Genomic DNA, 22,545 nt, shown 5'->3' with positions numbered 1-22,545 from the left:
CATTTGCTCATTGAATGCCAATGTCTAACTCCAAATTTGTCAAAACATACCCATATAGCATAAGTTGCCAGAAATCTACAGTATTGTACACTATTGTATCTGGTTCTGCATGCTCATCTCCTCCTCCCAGTCTTGGAAGCAGGGAACCTAGTCTCACAGCACAGGTAAATCAAAATATTTGGCTCAACTACAGAAGATTAAATAAAATTTTTCAATATATAAATATATCCATATTTAACAGAATTGATGGTTACAGGTCAAACTTCCTCAGTTTACACTTAAGTTACAGCTCCACATCAGCTTAGAATTTCAGAGTCAAGCTTTGTACTTTCTGGACAATTTATCACAAATGCTATAGACTCTGCAAGACAAATTATACCCTCACTTCCATTTAAAAGTCTACTGATTTATACAAAATATGTTGAAAGATATAGCACTGAGCTGATAATTACAATATATTAGGAATTTCAGTTAATAATTCTATTACAACAGCACAGGTGAATTAAATAAATTTGAGCTGCAGAGGTGCTACAGTACAAGTATCAGAAAATGGGAAAAGCAAGAAACATTGTCACAAAAGAAATGTTACTACATAGATAACAGGAATGATTTGTTGAGTAACAGGTTTACATCCACTTTTCTGATTAAAAAGTTTGCATTATGCAAGTCTACTTTTCTTCTTAACACAAGCATGTTTAAATCTTACAGTTCAGGTTTGATCCTTATAGATATCTTTTTCTTCCAACTCAGAATCTCAGATTTAGACAGAAAGAAAGAATACATTCCCCAAAACCTCCTTTCACAGGGGCCTTCCATCTACAAAATTCAGTCACAATTTATGCCACTTTCATCTGATACTGTTTTCACGCATATAAGCTAACAGACTCCAGCTTTTTATCATTGAGATGCAACCTAAATATTTCTTCATGATACTGCAGTTGGCCAGGTGAACACATGTAGTCTTCTTGAAAAAAAGAAAAAAAGAAATCACATTTATTTACAGAAATGTAGTTCTTCTGACTTAATATGTCTGTACATATATATTTTTACTTTAAACTCAGTATTCCCTTCAAGAGTTAAAAAGACCCAATTTTCCCAGTTGTCTATCACTCCCAAACTGCAATTTCTCTGTGCCAGATAACAGCATAAGTCAGATTTAACAGGGAGAACTAGCCAGCCTGACTCTCCACAATTCTAATCTTTTTAAGTGTTAATCTACTCTGTACTTAAAACATTTACTGTAAGGTAAGACTATATACATAGCCATTTATAAGGATTTTTGTGCTTCAAGTTTATGGCTTAGCTCACTGAGTTATTAAGTGTATGTCATTAATTTTATACTCTTTTCAGAAAGTGCTTTGAAGGGTAGAGAAGCTATACCCATAATAAATAAATAAATTTGAAAAAATTAAAAATGCAACTGTAATCTAGTTTAACTTAATCAACATCCTATGGTATAATTAAAATATTCAGAATATCAGGAGCTTACATTTTCTTTAACCTTAAGGTTACTGTAATATTAATGAAAAAGTTTTTCCTGTATTTGCTATGTTTCTTAAACACTTCATCTTAATCCTTTAAAATTCCCTCAATTCTTAATTATTGTTCAGCAAGTGACACACATCAAAAATTACACAACAATAACTTGCAGAGAGTTCTATCACATATTCATATTACAAGAGGCAAAAAAAGCTTCTGTGATTCTGTAATTTGTGCTGAGTTGACAAAGCTATAATAAACACAGCATGAAGAACATCAAACTTGAGCAAGAAAGCCTGATAGTTACCATTCTATAACAATAAATCCAGTTATTTTTTGTGACGTCAGGGTTTCTTTTTACCACCCCCATCAGACACTTCACTAATTCAGTTTGCAGGGATTAGAATATGTGGAGTCAAAGGACAGAAATTAAGCTCAAATACTGAAAAACTTGCAGCACAAATCCATCTCTGTTTCAATTTCACTGACGCTTGAAATACACCTCAAAGTCTCACTCTGTATTACATCACATACAATTTAGTCATTTGCAAACAGTATACAAAGCTCTACCAAGTATGACTGTTTCAGCTGATGCTAGTATTGATCTAGAGGGTATATACAAATTCAAGAGTTCAAGACTAAATTTGTTAAAGTAGTCAAACTTTGCAACTAGTCTAGGAATGTATATTCAGTAGTAAAAACAACTGCATTAGGGTAGCAATAAATAAATTTTAATAGCCTGAAGGCAGAACGAAAGAGCACAAGTCTAGAACTGAATTAAAAAGTAGAACTTCACTGGAATGTTTTTAAAGAAAAAAAGAAACTTAAAACTTGACTGAAGCACACATAATGAAGCCTGTCAACAGCTTGAAATAGTTCTTAGAAATTAGAGTTCTTTTACATTAAATTCCCTGAAATACATTGCTTTGAGGGCACCACCCCAATGACCCATAGCTCTGGGAGAGCGAAAAGATGCTGGGAGCTCAATTTGCTAATCAAGTAATTGCACACAAATGGCATGCAATGAAGTCAGACTTACTATCCCCTCTCCTCTTCACAAGCAAGTGGGATGTTTGTCATTTTCCCTATACAAAGAAAGAAATTCTGCTGCATTTCAGAAAAAGGGGTTCACTGTTACCACTGTTCAGCTGGAAGAAAGTATGACAGAATTTAAGATAGTGCTTCAGCACATGTAGGTCAATTAGTAGTCATAATGAGTAGATAAAGCAGGACATTCTCCCACCTTGACATCTATATCTAGAGAAGTTTTTTCAGTTGTTCAAGATGCCAATATAAAACATTCACTTTTATATGAAATATTAATGGTGCATGCTCTATTTATTTCTAAAAGTTAGTCGATAATCTATTCCAGATCTCCTTCCAGCATCTGCATACAGACAGTACTGCCAATATTTAGTCACTAAGAATGTTGAGATTTGGGTTTTATACACTGGAATGGCATAATAGAATTTGAAAACCTACATCACTAACAACAAACACATGTTTTTATTTTCTAGCCAAACAATTAGAGTACTATTTGGAAGAGGAGAATAGATAAAAAGAGAAAATTTCTTTTCTCTACCCTTACCCTTGTACTTTTAGAAAACAAATATTAAAGGTAAATTGAAAGAGAAAGTTGAGAAAGGGAAGGGATTACAAAGGAGAGTAGCAAAACAATAAATGGTAAGTATCATTGCCAAACCAAGGCATCATGTTGTTGAAACATGAAAAATGTCCTGAATAGCTCAGGTAATAGCAAACTTTTATTGTACTGGAACTATCAAATTTTTTTAGCATTACATTGTACTAGGTTTTGCTATCCCAAATTAACCCACTACCGTTTTGAGAACAGTTAGCCTCAAATCACCTCATTACTGGGTTTTGAAAGTACTCAAAACTCACAGCTATGGATCCTAGGAAAGTAGTTTGGGGGTCTTGTAGAAAGAAAAATTGTATTTTCTACACAAGTACTGTTTATCAACTGACACTAATAATAAATTCTTTCTTCAGATTTTGTGCTGAACATAACTGATTTCTCCCCTCCCCCCGCCTCCTCCAGGTACTAATTTTTAGCATACTTCATACACATTGAAACTAGTAGTCAGCTTACTGTTCTCCATAATTATATTCCACTTAGAAATAAATATTTCTTGCTAAAATAGATGAGGCTACTACCTGAGGAAGATTGTTTTCTCTATTACTATGAATTTTCTGCTCACAATTATAGTGGGCATACAGAAAACTCTTGATAACTTCCTGTTGATAGTTTTCCAACTCACAGTTTATTTGTACTGGAATCACAAATAGGCAAAACAATTCTCTCAAATAACACCATTTAGAGAACTAAGCAATGAAAAATAACAGCAGTGCATGAAGCTAGATATTAAGACATTTTATATAGGCATGAACAAGTCACATGAGAAAGGCAGACTGGGAGTTTTTGCTTTGTGGAGCTTTTTCCTTGGAAGAATTTCTATACACAGTAAAATTACAATGAACTTCAAGCATGCCAAGATTTGTTAGAGTTCTTAAGCCACAAATTCTTTTTAAAACTAAAACTACAGTTATGTTCCCAAATGGAGGGAAATAGTGCCTCATATATGAAAGGTTGTCTCCAGTTACATTAAGAAAAAAACATGCCAAACTACTGAAAGTCCTTGCAGCTGTTTCAGAGTAAATGTGTTAACAATGCAGCGGGATTTTTAAAACAATGTATCAAAAGGCCAAAACAACCCTAAATTTACAAAAAAATTTCTGTCGCGCTCTCATACATTGCATGCTCACAGCCTAACAGCTTTTGTTCCTTCCTTCTTAACTCCTACAAGTTCTCAGTTTCACCCAATCCCATTAGTTCAGGAACAGTATTTTACCTACAACTTGAAAGTCTAATTGATCTTTTCTGGTGCAGAAAAAAGATTAAAATCTTATTATGCAACACTTTTATTATCTCATGTTGCTCTTTAAACAAAGCGGGTGATTGTAACAGTCCTTCCATTCTTCTCTCTCACCAATATGCAGGATCTATATAACCTCATTGAAATCAACAAAGTAGTCAAACAATAGGGTATCTACCCATTCCAGATAAATGGAAGTATGATTCAAAGAAGCAGACACAAATTTAGATGAACCCTTTTTAGATAAAGTACCTCTCTCCTGTCTAATTAAACTTTCTATATATTTCATAAAGCAGAAAGAAGTGATAAGGACAACTGAGAGCAAGAGACATAACTCAACAGATTCCATGATCCTTTCTGAATTAAAGACTCCTTCCACAGAATACCATTCACCAGAAGACACTTCACGTAAACAATAGATAACAAACCTGAAACTCTAAATTGTCTTACTCTTACCTGCTTCTGCTGGAGGGAATAAAAAAATGCAACATGCTATTTCCTCAGCCTTTCTCCTCAAGGTATAAGATCGACAGGTTTGCCTCCTAACAAATGATGCTAGGTGATCTTTCTGCATCTCTTCCAGTATCAATTCTCATTAAAAAGACAAAAATATTCCTTTGTCTTTCACTGCTGCCAGGAATTTGTTTTGGCACAATGGAAACAACCACAGATTTATTTTATTTTTAAACACAAATTCCAGTTCATAGCTACCTGTTTGCTTTTCCCACTCTCCATATTTTTAGATACTAAACACATATGCATGATGTTGTGTCCTAGGTCTAAATATTATCAATCTGCACTCCTCCACATAATTCTGCAGAAGTTGAGATCAGCTCCTCTTAAAGGAAGGAGAGGGCATAATGGTTCTCCTCCCCCCCCCCCCCTTTTTTTTTTTTATTATTTAGAGAAGTGTTTATCCTTTCACTTCCTAGATTTTCCTAGATTTCTTTATTCAATGCATATATCTTGATGGGACTCAGCATACAACCAAACTAATCATCACTACCGTGTTTTTCTTCCCCTCTCAAATATCATGAAAAAGGAGATTTTTATGGGACAAGTTCTAATGAGAGATCATGAATTTGTACTATAGACTAACTATCTATCAGAGGCAGCATAGTGAAAAGGTCCTTAGGAAAATGTTATGGAACTACTGCTACCATCACACATACTGCATAAAAATTCTATGGAACTAATGCTACCATCACACATACTGCATAAGAAACTTTTCAGAAGAAAAACTGACATTGAGAATAAGCATCATGTTACTATTGTCTTATTAAAAGAAAAAAGGTATGGTATCTCTTCTTAGTCGATAGTTAAAATGAGTGCATTATGCATAATGAAATTTACAACTACAAGCAACCTGTACACATTTCAGGATGGCTGTATGAAACAATAATGAAGACTGATATTCAGTGTAAGAAGGTGATTTGAGATCGATGGTCATGAAAAAGGAACTCATTGTACTACGTGCTGCACAGTAAAGACAGAACAAAATTTATTTCTATCAAGAGATATTACAATCCAAGACAGGAATTATATGGATTCACAGAGAAAGGAACTGAAATTAGTCATTGTAATGGGCATCCAGCTCAACACAAGCACTGCTAAGTTTTAGGGAGAGGTTGATTTAAAGATACTGAAAATTATTTTAAAGGAGGATAATGAGTTCTGCAGATACCTGTAGGAAATATCTTCAGCCATAAGAGACAGTATAAAACAGACAGCTGAAAGAGCTAGTCTAAAAATTAACAAATGAATAATGAAGATTGGTATTGCAGGTTGAATGTAAGCAAGGACAGATACGTCAAAGCAGCAAATCAGAAAAAATCAACAGGTTCGGATAAGTTATAACAAGTAGCTTATACATACTACAACTTAAAGGAACAGATTGAGATGCAAACAGAAGAATTGCATCTGGCATCTAATCACTTTGATAACAACTTTTTGTACAGCAATCTCCACAAAGAAAAATAAGTCAAAGCTGCAACTATTGAGTCCAAGAAAAATACACAGCAACACATCAAAAAGTAAAGTGAATATTTAATAAATTATAGTTGAGTGGATACAAGGATAGAGAAGAATATATTCCAGAGGCATTACGGAGTGAAAAAGTAAGGAGAGTTAATGTTAAATATACCAGGAAAGATAGACATACCACTTCAAGATCAACAGGTGGGTATTCCCAGGATGGTATAGAAGTCAGTTTCGACAGAAGAGACACTTAGGTCAGATATAGATCTGTGAGCTGTTCATATAAAGATGATGAACTTCTGTTTGTATATGTATTCATCCACAAAGAAGGCAGAGAAGGAGAAAAGACAGGAGAAAGACAGGCCCCTACAAAGTCTTCATAGAAAAAGGAAGAAAAGGGAGGAGTAGAAATATGCAGAAGAAAGTGTAGAAATTGTTAGAAAGGTACAAAGGAAAGCAGAAAAAGAGAAAATGAAAGATGAACGTTTCAAGAAAGAAAGTAGGATTTTGTGTGAGAGGTTGGAGATCAAAGATGAATGGCAGAGAGCTATCTTGAGTTTTAGTCAGAAAAGTCATTTGTTGTTTGGCAACAGCAATTTTAGTTGACTGGAAGGAGAAGCAAGACTAAAGTGAACATAGGAACACCAGAATAATAACTCCAGACTTCACAGGAATATAGTGTAATTTAGATGGCAATGTTTGGTTGACACACAGAAAAGAGAATTGCAGACATAACGTGAAACACTAAGACATCTTATCTTGAGTAAGAGGACTCTATGCGGATACACGATTGAGGAGCATTTACACTCTGAATTGCATGATTTTTATTTTCACTTTTTTAAATGGAAAAACATCTTGAGATATTTGGCCTCAGTTCTGTGATGTACTTTATCTGTCTGGTACAATAGGATACACTGGAAGAAAGCCATAAAGAAGACTGATTGTGATGACTAGAGGCAGTTTAGCAGCCTTAATGTTGCTCTAAGATATGAGTTGTACTGCCCCAAGCAATCATTCAGTTTAGCATGTTAATCACATGTTACCATCCACATTCTTCCCCTACTTTAGCAGAGTTCACCATCACAGATTTAATCTACAAGAGATAACACTATAAGCAAGCTTTACAGTCTTCTAAGATGCCAAAGAAAGTTTAGAAGTGTGAATCACAGACTTTAGACCTGTTGCTTGTTCTCTTTGAATTTTGGTTTTCATAAGACAAAAGGTCATTTATATTTCAATATATTCATCCTCAACTATATTAGGCACCTGGCAAGCATCAAAATCAGTTCTAGAAGTTGACTGAGAGATCTCAAAAATTATTGGCTAAAAAAGTTAGATGTTTCATTCTATTTTGTTACAAGTACATTCTATTTCATCAATCATGAAGCAAGACTAGGACAAGAATCCTACAGAAAAAGTCAGATTCTTGTATTGTGCTAACAAGGATCATAGGAGTCAAAAAACCCTTATTAGAGCCAGGAACTACAAAAGAAGCATAGGAGAGTGTCATGATGAACCTTTGCATGCAATTCCTTCTCCTGAAGTAGAACTCATTCAATTATTCAGAGACCTCTGAAAGAACTACTATTTGCACAGAAAGTATGGTAGCTAATCTGGTATTTTTGATTAGCAAAAAAGTGTTTCCAAAAAAGTTAAAATAGTTTCATAATATGAATCAGTCTCAAGACTCATATTTTTGATAGTTTCTGTCAAAAACCTTGTAAGTTTCCAGTAAAGGTCTCAAATGTGACAGGTAATTACTTTTAGATAAAAATTTTTGTACTTTGATACTGAACACAGCTGTTCATTAATCTAATTACAAAACCTCTGTTTAGATAAGAAAACTATCTATTTCAATGTATTATGCAAACAGCATATCACATTTTTGCTATTTGATGAGTAAAGCTGAAATTTAAATATGCTGTTTATCATAAAATTAATATAATGAAGATCCTTTATCAGCTTCAATCCTTCATAATTTGCCTATGAGTTTTAAGCTAAATTTCACCATAATTAGTGCATGTATCCAAAATGCCTATCATCCACCCCACCTCCATTCCAAAAAAAGCACTCAGAATGAAGTTGGAGTATATTTAAAACACATGTTGGAAATACCGACAGTGCTTTTCATTTTACTTCCTTTTAATGACTTTCTACTTCTCAAACATGTAATATGTTAAAATTCCCCTCATGTCCAGAGGCAGAAAGATATTTTCCATTGTGCTCTTTGAGAACTAATTCTGATGCCTTAAAACACCTCTGTTTTTTTCCTTATATACTAGTTACATTTGTGTTTTTACCTGTTGTCAGGACCAAGTTTGTAAAAAATATTAAGTCACTACTTATATTTAGCTCTCTCTTGAAATCCTGTGGAAGATGCAAGGTCTGCCTCTTTCCATAGTCCCAACATTCAAGTTAGACAATTTTGAGGAAAAAAGACCATATAAAATGCAGTACACTGGAAGACTGCAATTTTCAGAAACATTGAAGTTGTTCTTTTGAATAGTGCAACTCACAATATTAACATACTCTTGTAATGTTCCATCTCATCTACAAAATAGCAAACATTAGTATCTTTATTTTACTGTTCACAAAGCAATGTTATGTAAATGTCCTTAGAATGTTACAAATAAAAAGAATCCCCCCAAAAATGCAATGAAAAAGACATTATTACGCTTTTAGAATGGCTATATTATCAGAACTGAAATCAGGTGCTTGTGTTTAGTTTTATCTCTGTTTTCACATAGCTTCAGTTTTATTTCTGTAGTCTTGAAATACACAGACAGTTAAATAAAGAGATATAGATTAACTCAGTATATCTCCGTTAAGAGATCTTCATTAGGAAGTACTTTTAGTTTTAAAGCCTTTCTCTTCTGGTGGTTCAGATATTTTCATTCATATTACAACACTGTCCAAGTTGGGCCAGCTACCACACGTTAATCATAATTACATTTCTTTAGCTATGGGATACATGTCAGCAAAGTATTTGAGAATTTTAACACTTATTTTCATTTTAGCATTATTATTTCAGTGCATCTGGAGTTGCATAGCAATTCCTACACAGTACCTTAATTTTTTTTTCATCCATAGATTTCTGAATACGTTGTCTAAGGGGTTTTGGAGAAGAAACTTTGGATTGTGCTGGAGATCTATATTAACAAAGATAAGAAGTATTTAGGACATGTAAAAACATTTAGTTAAGAAAAATAGTTACCATACCAAATTCCTCAGAAACAGGAAGGCAAGTATCTTAACTCTCCAAGTCTTATTTTTTCTCCCTTCCCAAGTAACTGCATGTACTGTGACAACTGAAGACAGCATAATGAAACCAAACCTACAGTTCCAATTTCTGGTATCATTTTGTTTACAATATCGTAGTTTTGCAGCCACAATATTATAATTTGTAATGCTGGTGATGAGTTACCAAGTCATTATACTTACACCTCCTTGAGTAGCATCTGGGTGACATCCAGAAAAATTTTCCTCATATTTACAGACTTTACAATAGAAGTACTGACACCAAAAAAAATGCTTCCACCCTCCTATATTTTAATACATGAATAGTTATGTACATTAATGAAAAATTTTGATGAATATAATGCAAAAAAAATTGATGCATATAAGAGAAGGTTTTTTAGTCTTGAAATAAGAACTAATTTGTGCATCTGTAAATAATTACTTCTCTGTTTATGCTCATGGCAGGCCAGTGTGCATATAAGGACTTTTTTTCAAAAATAACTCATTCTGTATTTTATTTATTTGGCTCATTCTATTCAATTATTCCATAAATAAAATTTATTTTATTTAGCTCATTATTTTATTTATTTCTATTTGTCTGTGGTGCAAAATTTCTGCAGGACCTTGCAATGTTTTTGCTATTTAAATTGCCAAAATACATAGCTTCAGCATGTTCCCATCTATGCTGCTGTTCTGGTTCATGAGTCATCTTTGTGACCCATAATGACAAAATTCTCAGCATCCCACTTTTCCAACTGATGATTCCTCAGGATAAGCAACTGATTAAATCCTCACTGCTTCTCCAGTGCATGGGTAGCTTAGTTTCCTTTTCAGTGCCCACAGAAATAGGTGTTCAAGAGATTCTGTTTTGTACTCCAGATGAACATGGGTATTCCTTAAATAGAAGGAAATTTTAAAAAGCAAGAAAACAAATGAACAAGGAGTAATGACTGGCTTTAACATTAATAGGATAGGAAGATGATGGGAATGATCCAGCAAAAAAAAAACCCCAAACAGCAGCAAACAAAAAGTCACCCAAAACCCTAAATACCTGTTGAACCTGCTAAACCAGAAAAAGAGAACCTTTACTGCAAAAAGTTATGAAAACAGTTAATCCATGGTCATTCAAAATTTAACTCTAAAACAGAAATAATATCATTAATTATATCAGAATCACCTTACTTTGATTTCAATATCATCACTACATATTTATGTTTGCTTTAAAAATTTAAAAATACTATGGGAAAAATAGCATGCTTCTGCCTTGCATGCAGCTTCAAAATACAAAAAAATAGCAAGGTAATTTTATCTGAACTTCTATAATGCATATCTAAAATGAATATTTTCCAGAAGACTGAAATCAAGTGCTTACAGAAGGAAAGTATTTGACAGATGTACTAAAGGACAGATTAAGATAAACTTCAGCTTGGTTAGGACTCTTCTAAAACACTAAGGATGTTTTATCAGTGCTTATATTTTCAGTTCCCAAATACACATGCATTGCACAGATTACAATGAAAATATTTTAAATTAAAGAAAGTCAGCAAAAAGTTAAACAACACAACAGCAGCTTCTCAGCAGTAGCTTTTTTGCAGGATTTCAGTGCAGAGAAATAAATCTACCCAACTGATCTAGAAATTTATTACGAATAAAACAAAGAAAAATTCCTGAAATGCTGAAATTTTGAAAAAGAGGTGCTCTCATTTAACCTCAGTCTTCACCTGAAAATGAACAGTGCTCTCTCAAACTGACCAGAACTCAGACAATACTACTCACAAACTTTAAAGATATTTTGGGGATCTTCAGTAATGTAATCTCTAGAAATAACAAAAAGCATTGTGAAAAACCTCAAAACAATATCTACTATGTGATCAAAGCCCATAAAACAATAACTACCATATGAGGTGACTAACAGTCTGATAGACAGAACCAGATTAGCAAAAAGTACCTGAAAACTGCAGTGATGTTTACTGCCAAAGGTACTGCCATTCATCCTGTAAACTGTTCCAGATTTACTATTAACAGTAGATTTGCAAAAAGACTGCAAACATTCTAGATCAAATATTTGTGACATAAGCATTAACAAAAAAGTGCTGTACCATAGAGGTGCCTGTACACTGATGCAAATCAGAGTGACACCTTAGCTACTATCCTGTGTAGTATTAAGGTGTTCAGCATTCATAAAGCAATTGGGAGACTTACAGTAAAGCTGCTAGAGAAATGTAGAACAAAGATTTGACAAAAATTGAGAACAGGTGTTTGCAGGTTTCATTTCAGTTTTTGTAGTTTTTTATTCCTAAAATGATTATTTAGGACCATAAATTCAATACTTTGAATAAATTACTTCTAAATCAATTTTTTAAAAGGAAGCACACAGATAATATTAAAAAATATTATATACTGGAATATAAAAGCTAAAACAAATTGACTACTAAGAATTACTAAGGAAAACACAAGAATTGTCTAGATTACAATATAAATTCCCAGACAGCAGTACCTGCTTACACCTACACCAAGAAGATTAAGTCAAACAAATGCCTTATCCTTTTTGGGGAAAATTCAAGAAAATTAATTCAGCTGAAAAATCAAATGAGGTAAGTGAAACCAAAGCACTCAGTGGGCACTCTTATTCAGAAATAAGTGGTTTAGAACCCATTTTAAGTTAAAGAGTTACTTAAAAAAAAAAAAAAAAAAATCAAGATTTCTAGCTCTGAATAATAGCAGTGTTTAGTTCAGAAAAATTCAGGTGGGCCCTGATTCCATTCACAGACAGCATTAACCTAAATCCGATTAAGCTCCTTTTCATTCTGATAAAAATGCAACCACAGTGAGGTTTATTAAATTAATGAAACAATTTAAAAAGTAATGTGGATCAATTTTCCTGAATCTGAAGTAATGGAAAAATAGGAGACTGAAATCAGGATTATTTTAAGCTTGTTACATAATGAAACAGAAATGTATAGCTACTGCTATCCACAGATATTTGAGAGGTGAAAGAAATATTCCATGATATGTTGTTACAGGCTGCCTTTTAGATTAAAAATTATTACAGGTTTATTTAGAATTCCTATTAGTGCAACTAATTTTTAAAAGTTTTATTAGAATGTGCTTATTCCTTTGGTTTCATAGGAGGTCGAATGATAAACCTAATGGAACCCTTAAATTCTTCGACTTTTAGGATCCTCCATCTTCCAGTTTATCACTGTTTTTCTCTTCCCTTGCTGCTATTCTCACAGCCTTGCACTTGCACATTTAGATAGTGTTGTTATGGTGGGCTCTCATGGGAAACAACTGCCACCAGCATAAGAAACATCCCCTTCTTCCCCACTCTTCCTACTCTTTTCACTGTAGCTCTTCTTTTCTGTTAGGGACCTCAAAAATCTGCATGCACAGAGCTTAATAAGCAAGTGAGCATGCAGTCCCTGCCCTGATGAACAAATGCTCCAATCAATGCTAAAGGCACCAAAAGCAGGGACAACCAATAAGGGGTTTGAGCAGGTTCTTATGAAGACAGTATTATCTGTCTGGGAAAAGCACTATTGGGGAACTAACCACTGTACTTTAGAGGATGCTTGTCTGGGAACCCTGCCTGCTTTACTACCCAGCTGGCCACCAGGGAGAATTTTCTCTCACCTGTCCTCTTCCTCCTCTTTTGATTTTATTCTTCCCCAAAAGCAACTTTCACCATTAGAGTCAATGTATACCATCAACTACAGACCCCACTAATAAGTCTTCATGCATATTAAATTGTTTCAACATCCTTTGTGCAATACTATCCTGACTGGTATATCATGATGTGAAAAACTATTTAACTATTTAAAACCGTCTCCACAAAATAATTACTATGTAGGAAGAAAACAGGATAATCCATAAATTGCTTGTGTCATTGCTAGACAAAGGAGACATCTTCAAATTGAATAGTAATATAATTAGCTACTGAACAGACAGTATTTGAACTTAGGAGTTCAAACTCAACTTGAGGTGAGTATTTGGAAGGTTTTTTGCAAAGGATATTCCTTCACGGGTTTTGTGCAGCCCAGGAAAAAAGGGGTTTGTGCAGCTCAAAAAGTTCATATTACAGAAGTATCTTGAAGATACAGAAAATGAAAATAAGGAGGTAGAATACTTCTGAGAACCTGAGACTGTTCTAAGAATGCTTTCCCTTTACACCTAACCTCATAACAGACTGCACTGTGGTCATTTGCTCTGTGTAAGTAATATCAACGCTTTGTTAGCCACTCAGTATAAGATCTTTAAAAACAAACCAACCAACCCAACACAAACACAAACACCTTCTAGTACTCACCTGAAGAGTGTCAAAACAGAGGTGATTCCAAACAAATTTAAGCTTTCATCATCATATAATAGCTCCACTTTGTTCTGGGTAGGAGGATTGACAGCTTCTTCATCCAGAAGAACTAGTAAGACCTTTACAGTATCTCTGCCACAATACACAGTACCATGATTTATGGAATGCAATTTTGGCTGAAAGTAAATAAAATCAACAGGAACATACAACAGGAAAGGTCAACAAGCCAGACCAATAGCTCACCTGCAAAAGCAACCCATACCAGCACAAGGAGTGAGAATCCCTCCTTCCCTTTCTCAGTAAGCATTTATGGGGAACCTGCCCATGGGAAAGTTTCTTCCTCATCCCAAGCAATTAGTAGAGTTTAGATCACTGCCAGCTGGAGGTGTACACTGATGAGCAAGTCACACAGATAAATATGCAAATCTGTGATGAAACCACGCAGCAGAAATTAACATATTATTTTCTTACAACCAATTTGAGAGCTATGGGGTACACAAACACATTCTGGTGAAGTCCAACTCCTCTGACTAACTGAATCTGTTAAAGCAGTTGGTTAAAACTGAGATTTCCATCAAGATTTGACAACAGAGGTACTTGGCACAATCTCTTGTTGTTTGGAACAGGATGAATTCCTCACAATTTTCCACAAGAATAAAGAATTCCTTAAAGAAAATAATAATCCACATCTGGAAGTGCTCAATGTTACAGTCAACAGTACAGATGTAGAACTCCATAGCCACTATGGGACTGCAAGAATTGCAAGTTTGCTATATTTTTCTTTAAAAGTACTAGGAGTTCCATAGATAAATTTAGTGCTTATATACAGTAGTAGATTTTTAAAACTATAGACTTTCTTATTTACCAATACACACAAACATTAAACAGCCTGACTTTGTTCAGGACAGGACAAGCAATGAACTGCATTTATCTAATCAGTTAACTGCTTTTAAATACAGTCTTGAAAAGATCAAATTCTTTTTCTCTCTCTATTTGATTACATCAATTAGTGTATGTAGCTTTCAAGAAACCATAGCAACACATGTCAGTCAGTTACTATAAGTTATAATCAATAGCTAGAAATAGCAATTACAGAAATGGTTGTTACTTGGCTTTACAGAATTGGCCTATTTCAGTACCGTTTAATTTCCTCAAAATTTATTCTGAACCTCTTCAGTCATTACATCACCATCATAGATTTTTATAAAATGTCATGTGTGTCACGGTAAATTTGTCTTAATGAGAAGTACAAATTTGGCATCATCTCAACTGATTATATACAAAGGAAAAAAAATAATCTTTAGAATATAACAACCTCCTAACTGCCAAAAGATGACCTTCAGAAATCTCATGCACCTCAACAGTGACTTGATATACTAACCATGGACTAAAATCTTGTTGTCCAAGGCACAGTAAGAACTTTAGGCAAGACAACAATCCCTGCCATAAAAAAAATCTTGTTTATTAGTAAGCTTAAAATCATAATTCAAATTATTTTTTCAAGAAAATAGTTGATCAGTCTTTCAAGAGCAGTGACCATTAGCTACTCCAGACTATTCTGGTTAGTTCCAGGAACACCAGCCAGATTCCATTTACAGTAGTAATTTTCTCAGGAAGAAATTAATCATAATTCCTATTAGTCACTCGTGCAGGCTTCAACACAAAGTAGTACTTCCTTCTGCATAAAGTAATAAATTTTCCTGGAGCTCTAAATTCTTATAAAACAGGTATTTGCAGGAAAACTGAGCAATGATGGAAGAAAACTGCCACTGCCAGGAGAAAGACAAATATTTTTCTAACCAAGTAACTCTTTTCAGGTACATTTTATGAGGAAGCAGCCTTCCCAGGAGCTAGTGGAGCCATTATTTTCAGTTCTATAGTTAAGATAATATAAGTTTGCACTCAGAGAAATTATTCAGTCTCTTACATATGAAAAAACATAACATCATATCAAAACAAGAACTATTCTGAACATAGAACAATTTTTTGGAAAAATAACAGCATCAGGGTTTGGGGGTTTCTCTATAAAGTAAAAAACAACACACAATAAAAAAAAACCAAGCTATATGTGAAACTCAGCACAGAGCATTAATCTTTGCTCTCCTGAGATCTTAATGGAACAATACAGATGCTCAAAGTTTTTTTATACAGCTCAAATTCATTTGGAAAACTTAGGGGTTTTTTTTGGCTTTGTTTGTTTTGTTTCTTAATTAGCCATGGTAACCTACCCCTCTGTATGCTTAGTAAAATGCTTAGGAAAATGTTCTTCCACATCAAGCTCCACTAAAATACACAATTCAATATCAGTAACTTTTGTCTAAGCTCCCTCGACTCTGTGAATCACATTTTTAAGAACTATCATTAAAATATACATTCATCACACAATCTTCACAAATTCCATTTACATCAACAAAAAATTCCCCACACCAAAATCAAAATAGCGTCATCACAACACCAACAAAGGCAGGCAATTTACACACAGTCCACCTCTTGTCCCTTCACCACAATTACAAAAACAAAAATTCCCCATACTTATTCCACTCTGTAGCAATGTTCAGTCCACATTTTGCCCGTTACCTCCCAGTTACTGTCCTTATCTCTAATTCCTCAGACCCCAGAAAGCACTGTCATGGGTTGACCTTGGCTACCTGCCAGATGCCCACCAAGCTGCTCTATCACTCCCCCTCCTCAACAGAGCAGGGACAGAAAATATGATGAAAAGCTCATGGGGTTGAGATGAGGACAGAGAGTTCACTTAATTACCATCATGGGCAAGACAGACTTGAAGGAAATGAATGTAATTCATTGCCAGTTAAGCAGAATAGGAACCCTCCCTTCTTCCCAGACTCAACTTCACTCCCTACTCTTCTACCTCCTTTCACAAAGTGACACATGGGGATGGGGAATGACCGTTGTGGTTAGTTCCTAACGTTTTGTCTCTGCTGCTCCTTCTTCCTCACGCTCTTCCCCTGCTCCTGTGTGGGGTGCCTCCCATGGTGTACAGTCCTTCACAAACTTCTCCAGTGTGGGTCCTTCCCACAGGCTCCAATTCTTCATGCACCACTTCAGCATGGGTTCTTTCCCCACGGTGCAATCCTTCAGGAACAGACTGCTCCAGCATGGGTCCCCCATTAGGTCACAGGTGCTGCCAGAAGATCTGTTTCTGCGTGGGCTCCTCTCCATGGGCTACAGTTTCTACCAGGAATCTGCTCCAGTGTGGGCTCTCCACAGGGTCACAGCTTCCTTCAGGGCACATCCACCTGCTCTGGCATGGGGCTCCCTCCACAGGCTGCAGGGTGGATATCTGCTCCACTGTGGATCTCCACGGGCTGCAGAGGGACAACCTGCATCACCATGGTCTTCATCACAGGTGACAGGGGAATCTCTGCTCCAGTGCCTGGAGCACCTCCTCCCTCTCCTTCAGCTGAGCTTTGTGTCTGCAAAGTTGTTTCTCTCATGTATTCTCACTCCTCTCCTAATTGCTGTTGTGCAGCATTTTTTTACCCCTTCTTAAAACAGAGGTGCTACAACCATTGCTGATTGGCTCAGCTTTGGCCAGCAGTGGGTCTTCTCTGATCCGTCTGGAAGGGGCTCTGTCCTGCATGGGGGCAGCTTCTGGTATCTTTTCACAAACCCACCCCTGCAGCCCTCACCGCTACCAAAACCTTGCCACATAAGCCCAATACAGCACTAGATTTGTCAAGCCGAGTGGCACTTTGGTCACATCCAGACCAGTGTCATTTCTGATGGCTCTCAGTTACATCCATACTGTGGTGAGTATGGATATAGCGTAGTAAGTATGGTGAAAAGGATTAGCTTAAAGCCCATCATCCTCTGCTATGTACTGAAGTTTCCCCACTGAGAAGAACTATAGTAGAATCTGCCCATGCACGGGTAGATGGGATGTTCCAGCAATCAATTAACTTAAACTCAAGAATTGGCAAAAACTTCAACAAAGAACCACAGACTCATACTAATATAATCAAGTTCATAAGCTGCCTTCAGGTGTCTATTGCGAGAAAAATATTAACTTCACATTGCTCTCAATGAGATCAAGTATTTAACGACATTTCCTAACAACATCAGGATAGAATCAGTTCTGCTATCTTCTGCCTCAACAAGGATACTGGTAAACATTCCTACAGAGACATTAGACTATGAACTTGACCTATGAAAAACAATAAGAAACACGAACCATTTTGGAAAAGCAATTTTTTGGTGAATTTATTTCAAGAATGAAGTTTTATTAAAATAGTTTTACCTGGCTTGCAATGATTTAAATTTTTAAAAATTCTGTCAGTAATACAAGTAGCTAAATAAAGACAGAACTGATAACGGTGATCAATTTTTCAGAGGGGAAGGAGAAAGAAATAGGATATGAAAGGAAAACAGGGAAATACAGTGATGAAAGATTCTAGGGAAACAGGAAAATGAGGATGAAATATATACTCCAACTGCTCAGTGGAAACACACATTTAAACCAGTTTAACTAGCCACTAGGGTCTGGCTGGTTTTAGCTCTCAGAATAAAAAAGACGCATATTGGAAATCTGATTAAATTTTTTTTTAAATCTTATGTTACCATGGGGTAATTCCAGTGATTTCATAAAACAAAGCATTCTAACAATGTACACACATTCAAAGTGTCTATAAGTTTTAAAAAGGTTGCTAGACAAAAATACATTACATTAGATATTTTATATATCAATAAATACAACAATTTAAAATAAAATAATTAAAGCTGGTTGATATTTTCATTGCAAAAAGGATCATAATATAAACCTGAGTAGATTCAAAGTACAGAAACCACAAATAAATAGCTTGTATTCTGCCTCTCCACACATGACTTAAAGAACTTTAAATATTCTGATTCCTTCCATGAAACTAAAATCATTAATAGTTTCATTAGTGTCTTGAAACACTAAAAGAGAAAAAAAATTACATATTGATTGTTTGGGGTTTTATTTTTATTCCCCTCCCACTTCACATTTCATCATGTTTTGGACTTCCTTCATATTTAACATTATTTTGAATGCTTTACCCTTAAAAATACTTGATGCTGAGCTAATTAAAACCTATGTATTTTAATAAAAATAACTAATGCATGTTCTCAAATCTTTATTCCACTTCCATGAGTTTTTTTGTTTGGAAATTTGTTATAGCTCCACTGCCTTGAAATTAGTGGCAAACCTGACAGTTATAAGTATCTACATCTTTAATAACTGCATGAACAAATTAAGATCTTAAGACTATTTTATTTACAATTTTGAGGTAAGAAATTTAGTTTAAGTAAATCAGCTTTTTGAAATCCACACTGTAATCCTCAAGTACAACTCTTTCAACGAGTTTAAAGCCACAGCGTAGAGGAAATGACACTGCTCTGTACTGTTAGGAAAAGATAATACTCTAATATAAAGGCCTTTAAAAAATAAAAAAGAAACAAAACAGGTAAAAGACATTTGCTTTCTTGTAGAGCTAAATAGTAAAAAGAACAAAAGAAGTCCCATTACCCGTGCTGGACTGACTCCAGTAGTGCTAGCAGTCAAGACTTCATGTTGTGAATCGATAATATTTTTAATCTTCAAATCCAAGTCTTGTACAGCTTCCTCTACTGCCTGACAGAAAGGATCCCCATTGCTTAGGCCTTTTATCAAATGCATCTTCACTGTTGACAGAATTCGCCCCCCTGCAATTCTGAAAATAGGCACAGGGTCATCTCCACATTAATCTTGGCAGCACTTTAGTATACCTATTAGTGTTGAACATAGTCAGTCTTCACAGTTAATCAAAACTCTTCAGAGAACAGCTTTGATCTTTTAAATCAAACAGCAGTGTACAAGTATTATCCAACATAATAGTTTCCTAAAAAAAAAAGATTATAAGGAAAGGTAATGAATTCAGCATTTAGTAATACTCTGAGCTGCAACACAAAACTTCTCCATAAAAGTTCAAAGAAAAGTACTTTCTTTAAACCTACTGTTTTGCTCATAAGCTGTTAAGTGTAAACAAAATGTTTCACTGAAACATGCATTCCAATTTAACAGCCTATTACATTTTTGAGTCTTTTGTGCTTCATGAAAGTGCTTCAAAATATCAATCTGCTTTCAATGTTATTTAAATAGATAGTAATTAGACTAGATTAATATCACTGTTTGCCATAAAGGCACACACTAATAATCTCTTTTTTCATCAGCTAGAAAAAATGCCTACAGAAAAGAACTTAGTAGTTTAATTATGAAATGTCCATGCAGTTTGACATCAAAAAAATAAATAATTGAATCTGATTGATATAGGGGCTTTATTTCAACTCTTCTTACAGAAGGATAAGAAGGTATTTCTAAGTGTGCCTAACCTATGTTTAGACCATTAATATTAATTTTTGGTCCTGTACTTTGAACCATCCACATTGCATGTATGATAGACTACTTTTGGGATCACTTTTGGGTTAGAACTACCAGGTCTCTCCCTAGCGAAACTCTCGAGTAATTAGCAGTTTACAGTTGTACAGATGATGCTCCAATAGGCAATATTGAGAGAACTACACCATGGCTTGCTCCCTCAGACTTGCATGTATTCTATAAAAACGGAAAAATAACAGGCTGCCAGGTAGACCGCATTATCCTAAGTAAAAAAATATAAAAAAAAAAATCAATTCCTGAAGAATCACAAGAAAAACAAAAGATCTTGTGTCCAAAAAATGGCTACAAGGACTGAGGCTCTTGTGACAGTGCACCTTGATTTACCCAGACCTGATGAATAAAAAGAAGCACTTACAATTCCAAGAATTGTAAATATGAAGAAGCAGTTGTGAATAAGAAGAAACAGTTACAATTCCAAGAATTCCACTGGTCATTTATAAGTGCATCTTTCCATTCAGGAGTTGAAAGTGCTGCTTAAAATGCTGCTTAAAATTAATAAAATAAAATAACTTAAAGCTTATAATGAGAGTGAGCATAGTCCCATCACAAGAATGGAAAATCCAAGTGTTAGGAGTGAATTGTTCATTTTGCAATTGTAATACGTGGTGAGTAGGTGCAAAAGCCATATGGAGGTATGAAGGTAGGAATCACTAGTCATGAGGCACTACTATGAACGATGACTATGAACCAGGTTAAGTAAATTAGCTAGGGGATCACGATCTTATCAGAGATGACCAAAAACTATATTGGACAGCAAATGTGTCACGACTACTTTAATGATGATTTAATGAACAACAGAATAAACCTCTTGAGTTAAAAGCTTAATAATTTTGTCCAGTACCTACACAAAACACTAAGTGAAAGACTGTATTTTTTACCATTGCTCAAGTTTGGGCAAATAAAAAAAAACATTACAAGAACCACTCAGCTCTCCTACATCATAATGCATCTCTTCTCAAAAGCTTTTTGAAGCTGCATGCTGTTTGGAAACTTTATCATCAATTCTCCAGTCTTCTCAGAACATGAACCCATCATCCAGACTGACAAAGTTGATTACAATCAAGATTCCCCTCACCCCACCAAGCAATCATTTATCTTCTGTTTAACATCACATATATATAAGGACTTCATTATTTCCCCAAGACATTTTGTCTTTGATTTCATTCTCTTTCTGCTTATTTTCCTCAACTTTTTCAGAGTGTGATAGTCTATATTTTATTTTTAGCTCTAATTTATAGGATTTTTTAAATTGATTCCCTCCCCTTTTACATTTTCACATACAGAGTTATTTTCACCTTTGAATACCAGCTGATAACACATGTAAGAATAAAGGAAGAAATAAAATCATAACATGAAGCACAAAGAACCCATTCTTTAAAAAAACTGATTCGCAGGAAAAATAGGTAGACCTATGTTCAGAAAATACCCTGAACTGAAATTGGAGATTGAGACAGCACTCAGTAGAAGTATCATAATCATTTTCTCTGTTCTTACAAGGCATGCATTTATTGCCAGTGTTGGAAACAAGATCCTGTGCTTGTGGACCCTTCTTTTGAATTTGTACAATCACATTTCATATCCTTAAAGTAAGGTACATTCTCTGTGGTAACAGTAGTGACTCAAAAAATTAAATGAAGACAAGCAAAAAAACCCCAGGCTTCCAGTCTCCATGGTTTTGACAAAAAATTTCATGAAGCTAGATATGCTTGCGATGCTGAGTTCAGTTATGAGACTGATTTGCTGTCAAATTAATTTTTTTCTAATTTTTATGAAGCCTAAGTATAATGTCAGGCAAAAGCAACAAAAGCAATTCTGTTCATTCTGAACTCCTACTCTAAGAATTCTTCCTTTGCAGTCAATCTGCTTCATGATCTATTAAAATAATCCATCTTCCCTTTCCAATTAACCTACAGTTTCTTTTCCCAGACTTAAAGAAACACTAGCCACTTTCCTGCAACATCTAATAATTGCATAGGAAGGCCAACCCTAAAAAACAGTAGCCTGTTAAATCTTGCCTTTAACAGCACAATTGTTAACGTTTTACTTTTTTTGTTGTTTTTCCTAAGAGTTAGGTTTATAGTCCAAATCAAAGCAGAAATGCATCATGTTGAGTGTAACCTAACATCAGTCTATCTAGCTCAGACACCAATAGTTTTGACTTAACTATACCATGGACTGTACAAAATGACTTCATATTTATTCATACACCCTGAACTCTTGAGCTGCTATTT

The 22,545-nt window shown here is 34.8% G+C and overlaps 1 protein-coding gene across 2 annotated transcripts in view; it reads right to left on the bottom strand.

Moving 5' to 3' along the window:
- Nucleotides 1-22,545, bottom strand: part of PARPBP (PARP1 binding protein) — a 53,721-nt gene that overhangs the window by 2,113 nt on the left and 29,063 nt on the right. The window contains exons 8-10 of one of the 2 annotated variants that reach the window (XM_074871864.1): nucleotides 19,406-19,589; nucleotides 13,894-14,072; nucleotides 9,418-9,499 (exon numbers count right to left, since the gene is read on the bottom strand). In XM_074871864.1, coding sequence (XP_074727965.1) covers nucleotides 9,418-9,499; nucleotides 13,894-14,072; nucleotides 19,406-19,589 — 445 coding nt within the window. Of the gene's footprint in view, nucleotides 1-9,417; nucleotides 9,500-13,893; nucleotides 14,073-19,405; nucleotides 19,758-22,545 lie in introns of those variants that run through there. The other variant, XM_074871865.1, reaches the window with a different exon arrangement.

This window comes from Strix uralensis, chromosome 5 (genome assembly GCF_047716275.1).
Source record: "Strix uralensis isolate ZFMK-TIS-50842 chromosome 5, bStrUra1, whole genome shotgun sequence".
NCBI classification, from domain to species: Eukaryota; Metazoa; Chordata; class Aves; order Strigiformes; family Strigidae; genus Strix; species Strix uralensis.
Note: the sequence above shows the minus strand (reverse complement) of the source record. Positions and strands in the feature narration are given on the sequence as shown.